Source organism: Lotus japonicus, chromosome 6, assembly GCF_012489685.1.
Source record: "Lotus japonicus ecotype B-129 chromosome 6, LjGifu_v1.2".
NCBI lineage: Eukaryota > Viridiplantae > Streptophyta > Magnoliopsida > Fabales > Fabaceae > Lotus > Lotus japonicus.
In genome coordinates, this window is record NC_080046.1 from 56,217,802 (window position 1) to 56,240,326 (window position 22,525).

At 36.6% G+C, this 22,525-nt stretch overlaps 2 protein-coding genes and 1 pseudogene across 3 annotated transcripts; 1 reads left to right on the top strand and 2 right to left on the bottom strand.

Annotated features, from left to right (window-relative positions):
* Positions 1–804: 804 nt before the first annotated feature.
* Positions 805–8,111, bottom strand: LOC130722737 (kinesin-like protein KIN-13A). Of its 2 annotated transcripts, none has more exons than XM_057573566.1 (13): positions 7,750–8,111; positions 7,437–7,653; positions 6,827–7,048; positions 6,241–6,429; positions 5,304–5,408; positions 5,083–5,160; positions 4,808–4,889; positions 4,065–4,227; positions 3,387–3,722; positions 2,278–2,496; positions 1,553–2,168; positions 1,380–1,445; positions 805–1,143 (listed from the first exon to the last, which is right to left on the bottom strand). In XM_057573566.1, exons 2-13 carry the CDS (start codon positions 7,599–7,601, stop codon positions 958–960), a joined length of 2,427 nt encoding a protein of 808 aa, XP_057429549.1. In that variant the 5' UTR covers positions 7,602–7,653; positions 7,750–8,111; the 3' UTR covers positions 805–957. The 2 variants fall into 2 exon arrangements, with proteins under 2 accessions (XP_057429549.1, XP_057429548.1); XM_057573565.1 differs by having other exon boundaries at positions 7,437–7,667.
* Positions 8,112–12,569: 4,458 nt separating this feature from the next.
* Positions 12,570–15,802, top strand: LOC130724726 (uncharacterized; annotated as a pseudogene).
* An 875-nt stretch (positions 15,803–16,677) lies between these two features.
* On the bottom strand, positions 16,678–19,140 carry LOC130725612 (zinc finger BED domain-containing protein RICESLEEPER 2-like). The gene is made up of 6 exons (XM_057576826.1): positions 17,904–19,140; positions 17,747–17,822; positions 17,181–17,253; positions 16,997–17,095; positions 16,821–16,897; positions 16,678–16,711 (listed from the first exon to the last, which is right to left on the bottom strand). The coding sequence occupies exons 1-6, from the start codon at positions 19,138–19,140 to the stop codon at positions 16,678–16,680; spliced, it is 1,596 nt and encodes a 531-aa protein (XP_057432809.1).
* Between the last annotated feature and the right edge of the window lie 3,385 nt (positions 19,141–22,525).

Consider the following 22,525-nt stretch of genomic DNA (forward strand, 5'->3'; position numbering starts at 1 on the left):
CTAATATTTGCATGTAAAAAAAACATTGATCATAGGTTAATAAGTATGAAATTTCTAAACCACTCATCTTAAATGCTATTGATTCACTTAAACTATAATAATTATTTTAAAAAAAAAACTATAATAATTTAACCTAAATCTTAGTAAGAGTCATTTAAACAACCCTAGATTTTAGTTATCATTGTATCTTCCAACTAAGCTATTTCAAGGGAATGCCTATCATATATTAATAGACTATGTTACGTGACAAAATTAAATTAAGCAACGTGGGGGAAGATATTACTAGTTATATGATTGAAATGACAATCTTTATTTCATTGCTTTTATAATCTACATTGAATTAGTGGAAGAGGCTAGAGTCTTAAGTATATGGTCATGGGTTTGATTTTGTGATCCATGTGTATGAAAAAATATGAAAAAAATACTACTGGGAGGGATCCTATTTTTGTGCTTGATAGTATCCTGAGAAATAAGTATCTCATCTACTAACGTTCAGAAAGAAAAAAAAAAGTATCTCATTTACTAGGTGGGATATATAAAATTTCCCATTGGGAGGACGGATAAAAGGGGGGAACTGTAATTCATGTACAGCACTATTTCTTTTTTCCTTTTATCTTTCACCATTCGAAAATTTAAGACGGATAACTCAACCTAAATAGATTACGAGTCTGTTTGGATTTAGACCAAATAACACTTATTAGAGCTTTTCTACAAAAAGAAGCCTAAATAAGCTCTAATAAGTGTTTTTGGTCCGCATCCAAACGGTTCTATACCAAATATGCAAAGGCTCAGGGGGCTAAAATCTCACAAAAAGGACATATACATGTAAGTAAATTTAATTAGAATATATCCAAACAAGATTTGTTAATATTAAACGAAACCTTTCCAACTATATTGCTAACAACACATACATGAATACAGATCATAAGTGACATTGTATAAGAGAAGCCGAGTCTCTTATTGACGGGGAACTCGTTTCCTGCTTAGAATCTCCTGTTCTTTCAGTCGATGTTGGAATCTTGCGAGGCGAGCTTGGAGACCCACGAGACTAGCTGCTTTGCGAGATAGCACAAAGCTCAATTGGGTTACATAGTTGTCAATCCGGCTTCCCGGTTGGTCCACTTCGGCCAAGAGTTTCATTTCCTGAAATACCAAGGCAATGCAACATGAGCACACACAAATCAATCGTAGACAAGTTATCTGGAATTTGAAAATTCCAATCATTTCCTATTCTATTTTAAAAATTTAAACAAAAGAAAGCACACTACTTCAGTTTCTACCAAAGCAGACCAAAAAGAAATTATGAATAACGTAAACCAAACACACAAACTTAAGTGGTGCTTATCAAAAAAAAAAAAACTTAAGTGGTGATTACTCACTTCACGAACAATCTCCATTGTGTCCTCTATTTCTTTTCTATGAGCAGCAATTAATGCTTCTTCCTCCTGCAAAAATACATTTCAGATATTAAATGAATAACATAAACAAGTTGCGAAGTTTAAATTCAATTGAAAGCTGGTATAGAATAAGTAATTCCATATATTTTCCAAACCTCCAGTACTGCACTGATATTCCCATCAGGAGAGGATTCTGCTTCATAAAGCCTGGATCCAGTGGTAACAGTGCTATAATTCCCTGTGGTAACAGTGCTATAATTCCCCATGGTCTGCTGCTTGGAGCTTGTCGTGAAGAGATCAGAACCATTGGCATCCCTTTTCGTCAAGTTTGCAGGTCTTTCAGACTTTTCCTCCTTAGCTCCTTTTCTGCGTGGGGGGGACACCTTTTGCACTTTCTCAACTGTATCATTTTGTGAATAAGAGGTCATTTTTTGGCTGGTATAATCGTTGAACGAGTTCTTCACTTCAAACCTCTCCCTGTCCATTGAAGCAGAAGTCAGACCTTTTTCTTCTCGCCCGTTTAGTAGGTAACTTGAAGAAACACTTGATGGCTGTTTGTCAACATCAGTAGCAGAGTTGTACAAAGAACTTTCTCTTTCAACAAATTTCCTGCCCATATCCATTGTCTTCTCTTGACGCTGGTCGTTAAAATCCTCTGCACCAGCACTAGATGGAAGAGATGATGTGGAAGAAACCTCCTTATTAGCTTGTGGTACAGAATTTGGAACCTGGTCTTTTCTCGAATTTCCACTTTTGGATAGACTTTTAACCCTGATCATATTGTGATGAATCAGTTAATATAAACATAAATGTCAAGGAAAGAAAGGATATACCCTGTTACTAAATATAATGTTAGAGCACATAATACAGAAACACATACCTATCTGCATATCTCAAGGTGTTGAGTGTGTGTTCACAAGACCCAGCACCTGGAGATATACAAGAGATCATAACAGTCTTTGAATTGCCCACAAAGGAGTCACGGAGTACTTCTGTAAGTTTGCTTCCTCGAAATGGAATATGGATCTGGTCATTGTCTAAAGCACGAATGCATTCCTTCAAAGCCAAAAGACTTTTGTTGATTTCTGCTCCTTCAATCCTTTGGTAGGGATACAAAAAAATTGCGGAGTAATTTGATTTTGTTAATAAAGGAGAAAGTACTTAATTTGAGCAAGTAAAATTTCCATAAGCAGGAATTGAAGGAAGCCACCAAATCTTGTTTTCAGCAGCAGTTACATCAAAATAACACAAAAATATAGACAACAAATAGCCATGATGTTTGTAGACTTATATTTACAAAGTACGCCTGTACTATTATAACAATTTGTGCAAATAGGTAGCCTCACTTTATTGTATTAAATTTGAAGTAAAATCTAATAAATATAGTAGAAAATCTTCTAAGACAATTGCATTAAGGCAGAAACATTAGTAGCACATAAAATACAAATAATTAGAAGGTTTCATTTACTTTCTTCAAAAATGGTTTATGTTTCTACTGCTGTGCTCATTTTTATGTAGTCCCAGAAAAGTTGGGTAAAAAAGCTAAATAAAAAGGAAAAACAAGCTCTTATCAGTTATATAGAGATTTTAAACACTGATACATCTTCATACTTTTTAGGTTACAGGTATCGTCCACTGAGGCAATCATGTTCAAGCCGAGTCATGTTCAATCTCTTATCAGTTATATAGAGATTTTAAACACTGATACATTTTCATACTTTTTAGGTTTGAACGACAGGTATCATCCATTGAGGCAATCATGTTCAAGCCGAGTCATACTGTGCCCCAAAAGATTCAGATTATGCACCAAATATTTTTAAATGCTTTGTAATTGCCCCAAAAGGTTCAGCTTATGAACCAAATATGTTAAATGCTTTGTAACAATGTGTTGAAAAATCTTCATGCATAGAACATTCTAGAAAGCACTGTCAAGCAATTGACTTTTCAGAAGTTAAATATATTAAACAAATAATTTAAATGTAGTAGTACCGTGTCTGACGATCATTATCAGTCGTGTCAGCACCTCTTTCACTTCCAGCAAGATCAATAAAAGAAATCTTTCCCACAACCTTTCCACTTCTTGCCTCATTTCCATCGTTGTTGTTGTTCCGCTTGCTCTCTTTCACCTCAGGGTGCTTCTTTACCACCAGTTGTAAGATAGCATGCGACCTGGAAGACTCCTCATTAGCACCAGTGGATCCTGTACTTCTTGCAGCATTTCCCTTTTCAATGAATTCTTTAACAATTTGTACATCAAAAACTTCAAATTCTTGCAGTCCTACAATGCAAACTTGCTGTCGGCCATCTTCCCTCATGCAAAGTTTCCTATTTATAATGTAAGAAACAACCATTTAGCAATCAAGTACCTCAGCAGCATGCACCAAAGAGCAAATAAGACATGCAGGTTGAGGCATTGAGTAAGCAAGATAATATCAGTAAAAGTATATTAGTTGAGTTCTAGAGATAGATATTAAAAATCTCATATTCTAATTAAGGCCCAGACCCACATACAAAGCACTTATTCCAAAGGCAAACATAATGGTTTAGGAAAAACTCTACTGCAACACCGTCATCAAATGCATTTAAATAATACTAGTATATCCATAGATAAGATCATAAATTCATAGTAGATAAAAAAAAAACATATGGAAGGAAAGAAATACCTACTTTCTGTCACTAAGAAGATCAAATAGTTTTCCACCATATATCTCAAAGTAACTGAGCCACAATTTAAATTTCTGATTCTGGTAAACTGGTCGATGCAACTGTCGGACAAGATCTTCTGCGGCTCTGAGTGGTAAAGGTTGCATTGTGTATGTTTTGCCACTTCCTGAAAGTAAAACATCACTTGTATCAAAGTAATCAACGTGGATCGCAATTTGAGGATCAAGCATGGCAGTGTAACATAAATGAAGAGACTTATATGGTGCCACCAACCAAGTCAATGAGTACATATTCTGCTTCATGGAAAAGGAAAGATTTCCAGGATACATTTCAAATTAAGAAATTCTGATTATAACTACATCTAAGATCAAGTGCAAAATCCCATCTTTTTCTAGGCCAAAGTCAACAATATCCTCAAACCCTCAGCAAATAAGTATTTTACATATTATGATCATTTTTTAGACGTTAAATCTATTGACTGTCACATATGCCATCCAGGAACAACATTACAATCCCCAAAAAAAATCGAAGAATCCCTATCCTTACTTGTTTAATTGGTTCAAATGGTAACATTATCAAGAAACAGTAATGGATGCTACAATGTATAAACAAACTAGTAAGGTTACACAAAAAAGTGCACATTAATACATAAAACTGAAGGAGTAAATGGTTTGAAATGTAAAACTGGAAGATACTGATAATATCGTACAGGTATGTTATCAATAACAAACAAAAATATTTCTCACCTGTCTGACCATAAGCAAAACAGGTAGCTTTGGTTCGCTCAAAAATTGTAGGAATAATTGGTTCCACTGTAGCTCGGTATACCTGGAATTATGAAACAATCATAACATTGATCAAACAAACCAAGACCAAGATCTACAAGCAATTAACCACTTATATAAACCCCACATACAAGCAATAACATAGAAGACAATAGACGATATCAAAACAATTGAAAAAGTTTTGAATATCGGCAAACAACAATAAAAAAAAAATTCTAGGATAAAAGATGCCTTACTTCATCATTGGTAACATGCTCATCAAGAACAGCATCAAAACAAAACTCATGCTTCTCCACATAAGCTGTCAAATCAACCTTTCATCATAAAATAAACATTCAGATCTTTGAGCAGTAAATAAAAATGAGAACATCAATATAAAGATCACTAATTACAAGACAGCATATATTCAACTTTTAAACTGAATATAGTTATGAACGGAAAATAGTTCTAAAGAAACCTTTAGTTTGGGCTCATGGAGAGTCAAATATGCATTATCAGATACAGTTACAATATCATCCTCCTTTTTAGCAAGCTCCTTCTTGTTTAAAGGTCTTTTGCGTACCTAAGACAAGCATTAAAATGGATATCTTTCAAAGAATTATTGAAATAAAAATAATGACAAATCTCCCTTAAATGTTGATGAATCAAACTTGCATTTGAAATATCAAGCATCCTGTATCTTTCAAAGAATTATTGAAATAAAAATAATGACAAATCTCCCTTAAATGTTGATGAATCAAACTTGCATTTGAACTATCAAGCATCCTGTGCATTGCACAGGAAATTTTAAACTCAAGTAGAATATAAAAAGTATAAATTAATATAAAAAAGTATTTAAGATTACAAATAAGATATGTATAATTAATTTAAAAAAATTAAATCTAAAATTTTAAAAATTAAGAATGATATGTATGATTCTTAGGAGAAAGTATATCGTGAGACTAAGTCACCGTCAATAGAATAGAGTATGTCTTAACTTAATATATAAAGATGAACTCGATAATATTTAATTTGAGAGTATCAGCAGCTGAGCTTTAGGTAGGAAGAGAAAATAATAATGTACAAAAAAAAAAGAAAATAATTGAAGTTCCAAAATGTTGTGAACTAAAATGCAGTAAATATTATTAAAAAAAGGCTTTTTCCTTCTAAGCTTCTATACCAACTGTTAATAGTAGTTGACATATTGTTTTTGAGGTTCTAGAAAAAATATTAAAGGAAAAAGGATAGAAATCAAAATATCTGTATTTACTAACAACACTTTCAATCTAGAACGAAGTCCCCAATGCAGCACATGGAACACCAGTTCTTTCTACTTGTTTTAACTTTTAATGCAAAAAATTATGAAGCAATGCATGTATACATAGGTCATTTATGTCTATAGAATTTTGACATACCACGACTTTAATCTTGGCTACATTATTTTCCCTTGTACTATTCTCTTTTTCATTCATAGGTAAAGAACTTGATGCATCAACATCTGCTTCTCTGTCCAGCTTGCTAGTAATTGGATCGAAATCGTCTTCAAATACTCTAGCATCTCCAGGCATGAAAGGTGAAGGTTCAAAAGGTTCTGAAATAACATGCTGATAAGAGGGGGAAAGTTAGAGCGAACACATGGAAGTACACATCCTTACACTATAAGGGATCAGAGAGAAAAAGACATGTGCAATTAAAAAAATGAATTGAAACAGAAGTGCTAAAGGTTAAGACACTCAGAATCAAGATTACCGTCTAAATTACTGATTATATAACCTAGGATCTTCATCATTACCAACACAAATTGTTGCATAAGATCATATAAACAGTTGCAGAACTCTTCAGGACAAAGTGCTCATGATAATTGATAATCTCATCTTACACATAGTTAACAACATTTCAAGTTAAACACATTTTCTCTAACTGTAGTAAATGAGCCAAACAAAGTCCACTGGTATAATTAAGTAACTAGCCTTTTATGATATAAATGAATCATGCGCATACCTCAGACAAAAGCTCTGTATCATCCATAGCATGAAGATCCAAAAGCCCGGCTCCAAAATCCCCCCTGAACTCAGGAGAATAAAACCCATCTGATCCAGCCACTCCACCTAAAGTTTGGGTGGTGGGCGTATATGGCTCCGAACCAGATTCCCCATTGAAATTGAGGTTTCTCATCAACTTCAAAAGCCTCTGCTTCTCTTCGGCAGACTGCGCTCCATAACCCTACAACAATTATCATATTCATCTAAGTCACCGCATAAACTGCCATCAAGTAAAAACTACTACACACATTTGACAAATCTTACCGATACTACACACATTTGACAAATCATCCCTCAATTTCATGATTGCTCAAATTTCTATAACATATATAACTACTTTAGCAAGTGCTACTAAATATAATTTAGCAAAAATTTCATCCAAAACCTGAAAGACTGGAACTACGAAATGCATAATCAAGCAAAATTCCTTGGTTTAGCAAAGTCCAAATAAAGTATTCATATATTAACAACAATTCATAGTTACAAATTGCGCAAACATGCAGAATTAAAGGAAATTGATGATCTAAACAGAGAAAATTGCAGCAAAATTCCATGAAGTGGAATGGTACCTGCATGAGAAGGTTGGGGAGGAGGCGCTGGTCGATGCCGGAGGAAGCGATGGGGGAAGCCAGATGCTGCAAGCCGGCGGACTGAAGCCAGCGCGCCATGACAGCGTCGCCGGCATCGGATGCGGCGGCGTGGTCATACAGTGCAGCGGCATTGGCCTGCGGCATCTGGCCCGCCACGTGGCGCTGGGAACGTCGTTGGGGCGCCAATTTTCAAGATCTGATTCACACACGCTTCACAATCATTCATTCATCACAATTAGAAATGATCAAATCACAGAGAGGGAAAATGAATCGAAGAGAAGAAGAAACTCACGAGAAGAACATGAAAGTGAGGGAAAATCGGAATCGGCGGAACGTGAACAGAGAATCGCAACCGCTCGATTTGGATCTGAAAACGATGGCGTTGTTGTTGTTGCGTGTACCTGAGTTCTTCTTCTTCTTCTTCTTCTTCTTCTTCTTCTTCCTCCAATGAGTGACGAGCGACGATTATGGCAGAACCAGAAGAATCTGAACAAGAGAGAGAAATGAAAGCTTCTTCGATTCGATTAGAGGAATGGAAATTTTGTAGATGGGTTAATTAAAGAAGAAAATGAGATAATCGTTGTGCTAATTATGATTTATTAATGAATCATCACTGATTTTCAAAACTATAAAACGGCTATGTCGAACTCACGCGTCCAATAGACTCATATGCCCTTGTCCTCTTCTCAAGTTCCCTTGCCGTAAATCAACAACGACGTACGCATAATTGGATGTTGTGATTCAAACAAACGGCACCGCTACAATGTGTTACCCCTACCACACTTTTTTCATTTTTTGGTTTGGCCAAGGTATTCCCACAGCTGACAGCCGTGAGATTAATTAATCGTCTCACGGTCAGTGTACTAAGCAGTAGGGGCTGACCAATGAGTTTTCTCTGTTGGTAAGAGTTGGGATTCGAACCTCCAACTACTTACTTAAAGGATGAAGTATTGAACCACTACACCAACCCACTTGGTTACCCCTACCACACTTAGCAATATATTTATTTCCATAGCAAGAAATTAATCATGAGAGTATAAAAAAATGTATGCAGTGAAAAAATATATTTTAAACAAATAAAAATATCCTCATATTTAGCTTATCGTTAGGCCTATTCTTGAGTTCTAAGATGAGTCCATATGTTTCATAGGTTTCATGGCCGGTGAGTTCATCATCATATATAGCCTCAGACTTTAGGTGCAAGATGCACATGCACACAATGAATGTTGTCATGCCATAAAGGTCAAGGCTGCGTAATGCTAATGTAAAACTAAGATCTTTATCTTATCTTAAATAGTTAAAATCATTATGGACATTTTTTTGGTAGATAGATAATCATTATGGACATTTGGTACAACTACTATAGTGTTGCCCACAAATACCCTATCGGTCATTTTATTTTTTAGCTAATTGGACGATGCACAAGGGACCCCAGAGCATTTCAATATGATATTATCACAGCATAAAGCATGGACCAAGTAAAGTACTAAGAGGCTACCATAAATGATGATGACAACAGAGTACATGTTACTATGTTAGCAAATACAATTACTAAAGTGCTTTTTTTTCGGTGGGGGTCCTCTTGTGGTAGTATCAAGTTATCAGTATAATAAAACTATGATAATAAAAAAAATATAATAAAACTATAGAGACAACTTCACCTTTCTATAGGTTAGAATAAAATGGATAAACCTTCTCCTAAGAAATCGAGTCCATAATATCTTTATGAAGTACTAGTGTACACATTCTTAAGCCTTACATGCATAACATGCTTCTACTATACAATTTCCATAAAAAAACTACTAGGTTATTAAGATCTCTAGTTTGATAACTATTTTTGCTACTTTGGAGGTCAAAGAGAAAGTCAATAAATTAATAAATCAATGTACAATACACACTCAAGCTTTCTTGGATGAGCATGTATCCGATCACTTTAGGTTTGAAATGTGGGGTTTTCATTCTCAAAAATAAAGAAAGTACACAAAAAAGGGTATTTTGTTTTGGTCACATAGGCCCATATGATGAGAATGATGCATATGACATGATCATTACAAAAGGAGGCAACGTTTTTGCCATACTTGTAGTTCACTTCTTTTCTAACAAAAGTCTTTGCTTTTGCTTAAAGCATGAGGGGTTTAATTAATTAAGATCCGGCGATTAAGCAGGAACACAAATTTGAATTAAAGATACCCATCACTAATTTGATTTTCTTGACCAAATTAGATGTGCCATCCTTTCTATAAACGTACAGCCAACACCAAGATCAACACATTTTCAATAATCAAACCTGTATTATATAGAACCTGGCACTCCACTCCACATCCGCTTCTGTTATCACATGTTTTTGTCTCTAAATCTAACATCCTTGTTATACCATGTTAGATGTACCAAACCCAATACATGACATACTTAGATGCCACCCTTGAGTGCTGATGAAATTTAACTCGCTCGTGATTGATTTGTAAAGTCAAATATACTCCTTGTAGAGTCAATTTCATGTACTAATTAAACAAAGTGATATTGATACCAAACCTTTGACCTGCACACCCATGTCAAATAGATGAATTATTACTAACCAAACATAAAAATAAAATAAAAAAATACTCCAGAGCAGATATCTAATTCACCTCTTTTTTTAAAGGACGATGATACATATAAACCTACATTTATTTTCTCTTAAAACTCTTTTGGACATCTCACTTTGTGGTGATTTTTAATGATCAAGATACTTTGTGGTGCTAAATGATGTATAGAAAAAGTGTATGTTTGTATATTTGTCATATCCCAAATAACTCACTACTTATGTTGGGAGGAATTTACGGTACACATATGAAAGCTTGTGTAAGGTTGCACAAGTGACTTTTGACCTGCAATAGAAGGTTTAGCCGGTTTTTAAAAAATAAATAAAAATACATATTTATTAATTACAATAATTAACTTGTGATAATTTTAATTAAGTTAATTAATCTATTAAACTTGAATTGTTCTTCATCATCAACATAACAGATTCTGAAACAAAATAACCCAGATCTCTCCCCCTTCCAAATATGCCAAATATGCCAGTACTCAATGTTACAGAGGAAGAACATATAACATAAGGAAGAACATATAACATAAAACCTGCATCTCCAGTATCATAATTGTTCTGCTAAATCAATATAAATTACAGAAATACAAAGCATCTCCAGTATCATAATTGTTCTGCTAAATCAATATACTGTAAATTACAGAAATACAAAGCTTGAACCCAGAAAAAAGGGGGTTAGATCTTTACATGAATGTGTTGCTCAAAACAAAGGAAAAGGATTACAAATCTGATAAATTCATCACCTAGTAACAACTGAAGAAACAGATTGGAAGAAAGAGAGATCCAGAGAGATTGAGAAGCTTGATACAAACAACACCAACAGGTAGTTTGAAGCAACAGGAACCTGGTATATTAATCATCCATAATCGCATCGATCAACCCATCGGCGCAGTAGGACAAAGAGCAATGGTCGATCCAGATGTTCCGCGCGCCGAAGATGGAGATCCTGTCGCCGTCCGATATACCTCTCCACCCAACCGCAGAAACCCAAAATCGCAACACCAGGAAAAGGTGCGAACTTGGTGATCTGGACCTAAAGAAAGAAGGGATGGTGGCGGTGGCGCAACGAAGCGGTGCTGGACGAGGCCGCGTGCGCTGGACGACGCGGTGGCAGTTGCGCGGTGCCGGAGCCACGCCGTGTCGGCCCTCCTTACCATGCCATCACTCGTCTTCCCCAGCCCACAACAACACCAACCAATCACGGCAACCCCAACCCACCACCGATCTGGTGGTTGTTGGTCCTCCTCTCTTCAGATCTAGAGCGATCGGCGCTGGAACCGACGAGGAGCGTGGCGGCGGAGCTGTTTTGTGGAGGAAAGAAGGAGAAGAGGTGGTGGTGCGCTTGAGAAGGAAGGAAACGGGGTCATGGGGTAGAAGGAGGTGGTGTGGCGGCAAGGCCAAGGAGGTGGTGGTGGCGGCGAGACCATGGGAGAGATGGAGGAGGTGGCAGTTAGGGTTTTGTGCTTATATGAGAAGATGGAGGGTTAATGGGTTTCTGTTGATGAAAAATATTTTCTGGTGAAGGAGAGAGAAAAGGAACAAATTAAGATAAAACAAATTTTTAAAATTAATTAAAAGATAAATGTTTAATTAAGAAAATATCTATTTTGATTTTTATTTTAAAAACTTCTTATTGCAGGTCAAAAGCTACATGTGTAACCTTACACAAGTTTTTACTTGTGCAGGTTAAATTTTTCCCTTGTGTTGTTGAGTGTTTGGATATTTAAGTAGACACAAATTTATTTAATTTTAATTGAAAAGTGAAATTGCATATTTCAATGAAGGCAGCACAAAAGAGGCTATTGGGTTAACTAGCGTTTGAACATAAAGCCAACACGCCCTACACTTTATTCAATTATATTTTTTTAAGAATATACGGGGTTAGTTCCCTATTTTCATCTACATCTTGTCACACCCTAATTTTATCCGGCTTTATTTGTTAGTTTATTTATTTTACTTTTTGCTCTTTAATATTATTATTATTATTATTATTTGGATTAATGAAAAACATTCCATTAAAGGCCAGAAACGAGATACAATAAGACCATGAGCAATGGATGTTGAGGATTGATGTTGAGGCTTGTTGAATTTTGTTGAGAGCATCCAATGGTTATTGAAGTCAGTTGAGAGGAGAGAGGAATGGCTGAAATGTTGAAGGAATTCAACAAACTTGAGAGGAGAGAGGGACGCCATGTGGCGCCCTCTGAATGGCCCTCGCAGGCGCGTGCACTGCACGCGGAGACTTGTCTCAAGAGAGAGAACGACTTTTTCTCCTCCCCTGCCACGTGGCTTCCTCTGGTTGGTTGCTCCGGATTTCGTTTTTCCTTATCTTTTGAACTCAATTATTTCATCACAAAAAATATTTTCTGAAAAAAAAAATTATACCAAAATTCATGATTTTTTTTCTCTATAAATAGAGACTTGGTTCGTTTGATTTGGACACAGGAAAAAAAAACCAAGTTTTTTCACTCTCTTATTATCTCTCTCACCATCTTATTTATCTATCTATTAGCATTTGTATTGAAATGGATCTCAACAATCACCATTTCAACACCCAGAATTCTTCAAACAACCCATTTTACAACCAAAATCACAACAACTATGAAGATCCAAATCAAATTTCTTACCAACGTCCTCAAAATCCAAACTATTATCAAGTCCCACATCAAATCTCCAACCAACGTCCTCAAAATCCAAACTATTATCAAGTCCCACATCAAATCTCAAACCAACGTCCTCGAAATCCAAACTATTATCCAGATCCAAATCAATATTCGTACCAACCTCCTCAAAACATACAAAATTTTAACCAGTCATCAATTGTTCCAAACTCTCATCCATCTTATGGATCTGTGAGATATTCATCTCAAACACCCCAGTCTAGTGGTTATATGCCAGTGGTTCCTGAAAATTTTCCGAGTGTTGATGTGCCGGAATTTCCGGAATTTTCAACACAAGTCAATCTTGGTGGCGGGTCAGCTGATAATGAAGTCAATGAAGTCACTCCTAAGAGCAAAAAAGCCCCTTCACCCGCATGGAACACTGCACAAAATCTAGTGCTAATTAGTGGGTGGATTAATTGTGGAACAAGCAGTGTTGTCGGAAGAAACCAGAAAGTAGAAACATTTTGGAGAGATATTGCTGAGTATTGTAATGAGCATTGCTCATTCGATCCTCCGCGCGATTGGGTTGCCTGCCGAAACCGTTGAAATTATATGAACACAAGATTGGGTAAATGGATTGGCGCTTATGATAGCGCTAAGCGTGAGCAACGAAGTCGTTGGTCGGAGGATGATGTTATCGCAAAAGTGCAGGAATTATTCGCAAGTGGGAAGATTGGTCAATTTACTTTGATGGAAGAATGGCGCGCTCTCCGTGATCAACCACGTTTTTGTAGTCAGGTAGGAGGAAATAGTGGCTCGAGAAGTAGTGGATCTAAGAGATCACACGACAGTGATGCAAGTGGCTCAAACTCTATAGGATCAATTCCTCGTCCAATGGGTAGGGAGGCAGCTAAAAAAAAGAGTAAAAAGAAAATTAGAGAAGATGCCGACGAGGTGGTGGACAAAGAGTGGGATTCTTATATCCAATTCAAGGAGAAAGAGCTTGAACGATTGGACAAGATAGCATCGGTGCAAGCAGAGACTAACGAATTGATTAAAGAGAAGACTAATGCGATGAAAGAGAAGACTAATGCTAAGAAAGTTAGTATGTATCTAAAGCTAACTTCGGAAGAGCATCTCAGTGACCGTAAGAAAGAGTTGTTAGAGCAGTTGTCCAAAGAGCTATTTGGAAATTAATTTCAAGCGAGTCTTTGTCTGTATTCGGTCAAACTTGTCAGTGGTGTGAAGTCTGTAGTGTTTGCTTTAATGTTCGCTTTAATAATTTTCAAGTGGTGACAGCTATGTAATGTTTGCTTTAATGTATGGGTAACTGTGTTTGAATATGTACTACTCAATTCGAATCTTGTCCTTTTCCGATAATTAACTCTGGTTGATAACTTATTTCAAATCCACCACTGGTGTCAAGTCTGTAGTGTTTGCTTTAATAATTTGCCCGTGGTGTCAAGTCAGTAGTGTTTGGCTTTAATAATTCTCGGGTAACTGTGTTTGAATATGTACCACTTAATTCGAATCTTGTCCTTTTCCGATAATTAACTCTGGTTGATAACTTATTTCAGATCCACCAGTGGTGTCAAGTCTGTAGTGTTTGCTTTAATAATTTGCCTGTGGTGTCAAGTCAGTAGTGTTTGGCTTTAATAATTCTCGGGTAACTGTGTTTGAATATGTACCACTCAATTCGAATCTTGTCCTTTTCCGATAATTAACTCTGGTTGATAACTTATTTCAGATCCGGCACTCAACCACCATTCAATGTACCTACTTATATGGACTCATAGATCCATTGATGTACCAATATCCCAAATCTCTTCCAATCTACTTCAAATTTCACAAAAAATTGATCCATCTGATTGTCCTTTTGATCTTGCAGCATACATTCAAAATAGTCAAATTGAAGAAGCTTATGTACTCAACCGATTTAGAGAGCGTCGAAGAAAAATTCGAGAAGATACTGCACCTCGTAGTAGAAAATATCTCGGTAGAGATCATACAGCGGCAAACCAGAGACTAATTGGCGACTACTTTGCCAATGAGCCTACATATGACGATGCAATGTTTCGTCGTCGGTACCGGATGCAAAAACATCTTTTCCTTCGAATCGTTGATGACCTTTCAAGTAGTGATAACTACTTCACCCAACGCGTTGATGCAGCCAATAAACAAGGTATATCACCCTTAGCAAAATGTACCACAGCAATGCGAATGTTAGCATATGGTGTGACAGCAGATGCGGTCGATGAGTACATCAAAATTGGAGGTACTACAGCATTGGAGTGTTTACGTAGATTCTGTAAAGGAATCATACGATTGTATGAGCAACAATACCTGAGAGCACCAACCCAAGAAGACCTGCAAAGAATACTACATGCTAATGACATGCGGGGGTTCCCAGGCATGATCGGGAGTATTGACTGCATGCACTGGGAGTGGAAAAATTGTCCTAAAGCATGGGAAGGTCAATTTACTAGAGGGGATAAGTGAACCACAACAGTTATTCTTGAAGCAGTTGCAACTTATGACCTATGGATCTGGCATGCCTTTTTTGGATGTCCTGGAACGTTGAACGACATAAACGTTCTAGATCGGTCACCAGTGTTTGATGACGTGGAACAGGGAAAGGCTCCAGCTGTGAATTTCTTTGTGAATGGTCGTCCCTATAATATGGCATACTATATAGCCGATGGTATCTATCCTTCTTATCCAACTTTCGTCAAAACGATTAGACTTCCTCAAAGTGAACCCGATAAGTTATTTGCAAAAGTTCAGGAGGGATGTCGGAAGGACATCGAACATCCATTTGGAGTTCTTCAAGCTCGTTTTAAAATCATCCGTGAACCAGCTCGCTTGTGGGACATAAATGACTTGAGTATCATTATGAGGTCATGCATCATATTACATAATATGATTGTCGAGGATGAACGAGATTCATATGCTCAACGTTGGACCGATTTTGAGCAATCTGGGGAAGGTGGATCTAGTACACAGCAACCATACTCGACCGAGGTTTTACCCGCTTTTGCAAATCATGTGCGTGCTAGATCCGAGTTGCGTGATTCAAATGTTCATCATGAACTGCAAGCAGATCTAGTGAAGCACATCTGGGCAAAGTTTGGAATGTCTCAGGATTGAAGATGATTTGTATCGTACTAATTACGTTATGTGTGTGTTGTGTGCTTAGTTTTTCCTTGTCTTGCATTTTAAGATATGGTGTGCTTAGTTTGTTGTCTTGCATTTTATTTTAAGAAAATAAAATAAATTCTTGTATGCTTAGTTTGTTGTCTTGCATTTTAAGTTAAGAAAAAAAAATTATAGTCTATATTTAAAAATAAAATTGTTAAGTGTTTATTGTTTTAATTTAATTTAAATCGATAATTGTAATTTTATGTAATTATAAAAACAAAAATAAAAAATTAAATAAAAATGTGAAATAAAAAAGTGGTGGGGTAGGGTGAGTGGTGAGTGGTGGGGTAGGGTGTTGAGAGTTAAGTAGGGGTGAGCTTCGGGCGGGTTCGGTCGGGTTCGGGCCAATTTCAGCCCACCCGAAAAAAACCGAACAATAATTTATTAGGCCCGCTACCGACCGCTGCTACTTTCGGGTTGGTCGGTTCGGGTAAAGTTGGGTCCAACCTAGTTTCGGGTGGGTTTGGTCGGGTTGGGCCCAGATAATGGGCTACGTTTTTTTTTGGACCTGGTAAAAAAATCAAGGTTTTATTTAGTAAAACAGACTTGCAAAAAAAAAAAAAACTCCAAAATTAATTTTTTCTTGGGCTGTACTAATTTTGGTAAACTAAGGCCTTAGCCCATGACTAAAATCATATTTTTGCTAACAATGAGTCTGACTCATTGATAAAAACCTGCACCAAATTAATATTTCATACAGCACATTCCAAACTAGAGTCACTAGAGATCAAACTAATAAATCTTTGAACTTAATTAAAAAGTAGTCATAGGTAAACTTAATTAAAAATTAAGCATAGGTAGCATAAGCACAACATCAATGGTTATGCGTGAATCAAGTTACAGACCCATAGTCATAGCTTAAATTGCTAAAAAGTAGATAAGTATGTTATAGTTACAGACCAATCATAGCCTAAATAACTAAGTAGAAAAGTATGCATCTGTCATTAAAGCTTTGCTTCTTAAGCAGTCATTCACCATTCTTCAATCTTCACCATCAAACTTGCATGAATCTTGGGGCACTCTATCAAACTCTTCCAGCCCTCAAGTGACATCTGGCATTTAAATTACAAGAGTTAAACATTTTCCTTTGCTGGAAATGTAATGCAGCACAAAATAAAATAAAAACAAAATCAAAGAGTTACTAATATTACCTCATCCATGTACACTACTAGCATAGGAGCTTCAAGGGAATAACCAGTAATTGTATTCCCTGGGAATCTTTTAGGAGCACTCTCCATTAGCCAACAATTCTACAAAGGGAGGGATTGAAGCACAACTCAGTTATATTCGCAAGAAGATAATAATAAAATCGGAAGCACAAACAATAACAAATACATAAATACACATACTTTTCAATAGTAGAGCTCCAATTAATATTCCTTCAATGGTGATCAACACCACATTTTGGCTGCAATAGAAATGAATTGATCAAAACACAAATTCAGTCAAATCTAGCTAACACCAAACATAGAGTAAAAATCAATATCAGTAAAATTACCAAAGACAACCAGAACAGAGTAGTAGCATGCCCATCTTGAGAAATCCAAAATAAGTCCAAAGAATGCCCCAAACTCAGCCAAAATATATCCACATTACAACACAATTCAACAACTGCAAGAAGCTATCAACATACTAGCTGCCAACAATGAAGATCACAAAAAAATTAAGATATTTGTCCAAACTAAAAAGAAAGAAACAATAATTCTAAGAAATAGCTTGACTTACCAAAATATGAGTCATTGCACACAATGACTCCAAAAAAGTCTTTCTCAACTGAAAATTAGCCATAAAATAAACATTTAGTTGAAAAATTAGTCAATTTGAAAAATAAATTGTAGCAGGCAGCAATAAGAAAACTTATTCATAAAATATTGCAAACCATTGAACCTCAGCCAATAGACATTGGCTGTGACTGAGAAGATCCAGCACCAGCAGCAGATCTTCTAGCCCTTCCAGAAATGATCAAGCCTCGAAATTCTACAGAACACGGAAAGAAAACACATCTATTAGGAAAGAAAACAGATAAATAAAATAACAGTTATGAAAAGAAACTTCTACCTGTTATAACTTTTTCAGATTGGTCAAATACATCAACAACATCAAGTTCTTTGGGCTGATTGGAAGATTGTCTCATCCAGTTTTGAGTACAAATCAGTGCTTCTGCAACTTCAGGGTTTAGAGAGCTCCTATAAGTGTCCAAGACTCTACCACCAGTGCTAAATGCACTCTCAGAAGCCACTGTTGAAACTGGAGTAGCCAAAACATCCTTGACCAGAATTGACAAGATTGGAAATCTTGATGAATTCTGCCTCCACCATACTAGCAGCTCAAACTTGCCATTATCTTTAACACAAGCTTCATCTAAGTATCTCTCAAGCTCATTTTTACTTTCAAATGAACTTTCTTGCTCAAGATGCTGCTGAAAAGCATTTGCCATTTCTAAGAAAGTTGGAATTTCAGCAGATTTTGACCCAGATGTACTCCCCTCCAAAGGACCCAATGGTCCATGAGATGATTGCCCTTGATCTTGCCTATTTTCTTCATTATGAGCAGCAGAATAGCAATCGTACATTCTGGACAGATTCTCATTAATGCTAGTTATGAGCTCTTTTATCAGATTTGGGTCCTCATTATACATTTTAGAAAAGCACCACCTTACATACTTCAACTTATATCGAGGATCAAAGATGACCCCAAAATAAAGGAGATGATTAATGTTAGCAATGCTACCCCAATACTTATCATACTTGAGCTTCATATCCATACCCATTCTACTCAAAGTAGGATTTGAACTATGACAATACTGCACAAGCTCACTATAAATTACAGCAAGCTGGTGAAAGGCAGTATGCACACTAACATGCAAGGATGATGAAAACATTTGTGTGGCCTCATAAAAAATTTTCAGAAATCTAATAAAAGCTCTTGCCTTATCCCAATCTGCACTAGTAGGGGGACCAGCAACACCAAAGCTTTCCAAGTAATTGGGATCCTCAAACTCCAGCTTTTCAAATGCAACTTGGAACTTCTCAACTGCATCCAACATCAAGTAAGTCGAGTTCCATCGAGTAGGAACATCAAGACAAACTAGTTTCTTGGAAGATATCCTAGAAAACTCAATGCATTCCATGAATTTGTCATGCCTTTGAGTAGATGACCGAACAAACCTAACCGCATTACGAATGCTTGTGATACAACCACTCATATCCTTTAAACCATCATTCACTACCAGGTTTAAAATGTGAGCACAGCATCTCATGTGGAAGAATTGGCCATCTAAGACCAAACCATTCATGTTCTTAAATCTTTTTTTCAAGTGAGCTACAGCAACATCATTTGAAGATGCATTGTCAACGGTGATTGTGGACAGATTTCTAAGCCCCCACTACCTCAAAACTTCCTCAACAACCTTCCCTATTGTCTCACCTTTATGATTAGGTACTGTTGAAAAGCTGATAATTCTTTTTTGATACCTCCAATCATTATCTACGAAATGAGCAGTCAAGACTAGGTAACTTAGGTTCTGAACTGATGTCCAACAATCAGTTGTAAGGGCCACCCTACTACAATTTGACCTAAAAAAGGCTCTCAGCCTCACTTTTTCATCAAGGTAAATCAGATAACAGTCCCTAGCAACAGTAAATCTAGACGGAACTGTGAATTGAGGTTGCAATTGGTTACATAGAAATTTAAATCCCTCTCCCTCAACAGCTCTAAAAGCGTGTTCATCTAAGATAACAAACATCGCAACTGCCTTCCTACATGCTTCAACATTAAATCTAAGGCTAGTTGCTGCCAGGTCCCCAGAAGCTAAATTAAGGACAGTCTGGCTTGGATCATTACTGATTGCATAGGTGTACTTAATGCAAATTTTCAAGTGAGTGTTCAAGTTTGTGGTGCCATGAGTCTTGCTATCACACAAATACCTCTTACCACAGTAGTTGCAAGCAGCAGTGGGGTCTTGAACTTCATTTTCAGGTAATCTGGTAAAGTGCTTCCATATAGAAGCTGTTGTACGCGGACCGCTAGCAAATACGCTTTTTCTTAGGATTAGCCCCTTCAACTTCAGGGGGTGGGGGAAGCACAACAGGATCAGCCCTAGCAATATCAGTCTCAGCACCTTGAGTGGGTTGACTTCCACCAATAGAAGCACCTGCTGGTTGAGTTACATTGGATGGTCCAGCTGCTTGGGTGTCTATTGGAGATGGTGTCGAAGACAAGTGTTGATTAGGTTGCTCCATCACTGTGTCAATGAATAAGCATGTTAAGTGTGAAGTTCAGCTAGTTTAGCTTTCAAGAGTCAATCCAAAATAGAAACAATGATAAATAAGAAAAAAATATAATGAAAAAAAAATCATAACCAGCTTAGATATCAAGACTATGGAATTGTCAAAACATAAGCCCAAGTTTCAAGTGAATGAATAAGCATGTTAAGTGTAAATTTCAGCCAGTATTAATTAACTTTCAAGTGTCTTTCCAAAACAGAACCAAATATAAATAAAGAATAAAGCATAAAAGAAAAAATTATAGCCAACTTAGAGATCAAGACCAAAAAAGAAACTTACTTTTACTAAAATCAAGTGCTAGACAAATTTTTTTACTAATTTCTATTAATAACAAGGAGGAGATAGAAAGTTCCTATAACTTAAAATTGCAGCAGTCAAAGAATTCCCTCGGTAAGTGGCCCATCACATATTCTTCATTGTTCATGTAAAGAGCTTTTGGAAAATTGAAACAATGAGGCCACTCTAGTTCATACGATCAAAGGATGACATGTTCATGGTATTTTTGAATTACTAAGGCCTTTCCAAACAACTACAACCTCTCTTTTGACATTTGGTTAGAAAAAGCATTGATTTTTAATCTGGGTTGCATCTTTTTTATAATAAAAATGTCTTGCAGATGGCAAACCTTTACTTTTCTTTTCTTTTTTTAACTTTTCAATATCATTAACGAAATGGAACATAACATTTACATGTACAAGATAGTTATCCATTTATTCAAGCCAGACAAGGAGGAAAAAAACTACAAAGGTAAATCATTGCAGAAAAGGTGCAAAGACAGGGCAACAGATATATAATTAGCAAGCTCACAAGGTTTAGACAAAATTAAAAAATAAAAATGGGGTTAGAAACTTACCAAACGAGATTCACAAGTGAAAAAAAGTTTGAAGATTAAGTTGTTGCTCCAATATGGTCTCCAGGCCTCCTAATGGCATCAGACAAAAAGAAGACAATAAGAACAGAGATCAAGAAAACAGAAAATATAGAACAAGACAACGTAACAGAGATTGGAAGGGAAGCTAAAAAACAAGTTTTCATTTCAATGATTTATGAAACCAGAAACTGGTCAAGACCTGAGAGGATCTGAAACCATACCTTTTCTTCCTTCAAACAGCCTTCGTTTCACTGTTCAAGCTTAATGAGGGTGAAGAATGGAGGGGAATACCAAGGGAAATGAGGGAATGGGCGGCGGTGCAAGGTTCAAGTTCTAGGGTTTTGTCATTTTGGTTTCTTTCCTAGGGTTCAAGTTCAACTACGGCCACTGAATCTGAATGAATGAAAATTGTGAGTTTTGAATTTATATCTAGGGTTGGGGTTCAATTAATCAGACATTCAACATTGGGCCTCACCAATTTGTGGGCTTGTAACAAGGAAAAATCTTTAATTTTTAATCGGGTTGGGTCGGGTACCGACGGATTTATTGAACCCACCCGAACCCGACCGTGATTACCCGCATAGAACCATCTGTCCAATTTTTAATACCCGTAAACCGACCCGACCCGACCCACCAGTGTTTTTTAAAGTCGGGTTTTCCGGGTTTGGGTCGGGTCGGATATTTTGCTCACCCCTAGAGTTAAGTAAAACCATTGGAGTGGGTAATTGTTGAGAGTTTGTTGAATTGGAGAGAGAAGATGATGTGGAGTGTTGGGAAGAGAAAAAGTGGGGTAGAAAAGGGTTAAACAAAACATTTTTTGTTTAACCATTGTATATGGTCTAAAGGCACTCGAGCCCAAGCAGTAGGTACAGCCACACTGATAGTAGGACAAGACAAGACTAGGTGCCCCCTATGCGTCACAGTAACGTAAACACTCAAAAATAGGTAGTAAATGCTAAAAGCTACTCACAATAGCAACAATAAATGACTGAAAAATCTAGCTCTAACTTCATAGCAAATCTGGTAGCTCACCCTATACTTTACCCTCTAAAGGGTCGTTGGGAACCAAAGTAATTTGCTTGTGCTAAATCATGTGCTTGTTGATTGTTGGTGTAAGACCCAAGTTTTTAAGCTTATGCTAAGTGAATAAAATCTTATTCACGATTAGGGTTGATGTATTGTGAAGGGAAACCTGAACAAGAGTTTACTAAATGAAATAAATTTATGAAGGAGAAAGTTCAGGAAAAGTTTAAGGATTGCATCATGATCGATAAAGGTTATAGCACGATCGTTATACGCTTAAACCTAGGGCAGAAACCCTAGTAGATAGCTAGTTTTCACTTAAAGGCACGATGGAAGCTAATTCCAAAAATCTTCAGAGAAATGTTAGAACTTCTCTTATTCCATATATAACAAGCGTTTCGAGGCGAAACTATAGGATCTACGAACGTCCGATTCCAATCCTCGGAAGTTTGCCGAAACTGAAACCCTGGTATTTCAAAACCCTAGAATCAACCGACAAT

Coding starts and splice junctions, on each gene's coding strand:
- LOC130722737 (XM_057573566.1), bottom strand. CDS start 7,601: ATGCCGCAGGCCAATGCCGCTGCACTGTATGACCACGCCGCCGCATCC. Junction 4,228..4,807: donor TTTTGCTTATGGTCAGACAG/GTGAGAAATATT, acceptor TTTTACTTTCAG/GAAGTGGCAAAACATACACA. Junction 2,169..2,277: donor ACCTTGAGATATGCAGATAG/GTATGTGTTTCT, acceptor CAATATGATCAG/GGTTAAAAGTCTATCCAAAA.
- LOC130725612 (XM_057576826.1), bottom strand. CDS start 19,140: ATGAATGGTTTGGTCTTAGATGGCCAATTCTTCCACATGAGATGCTGT. Junction 17,254..17,746: donor TCTTCTCAGTCACAGCCAAT/GTCTATTGGCTG, acceptor TTTCTATTGCAG/CCAAAATGTGGTGTTGATCA. Junction 16,898..16,996: donor TAGTAGTGTACATGGATGAG/GTAATATTAGTA, acceptor TTTAAATGCCAG/ATGTCACTTGAGGGCTGGAA.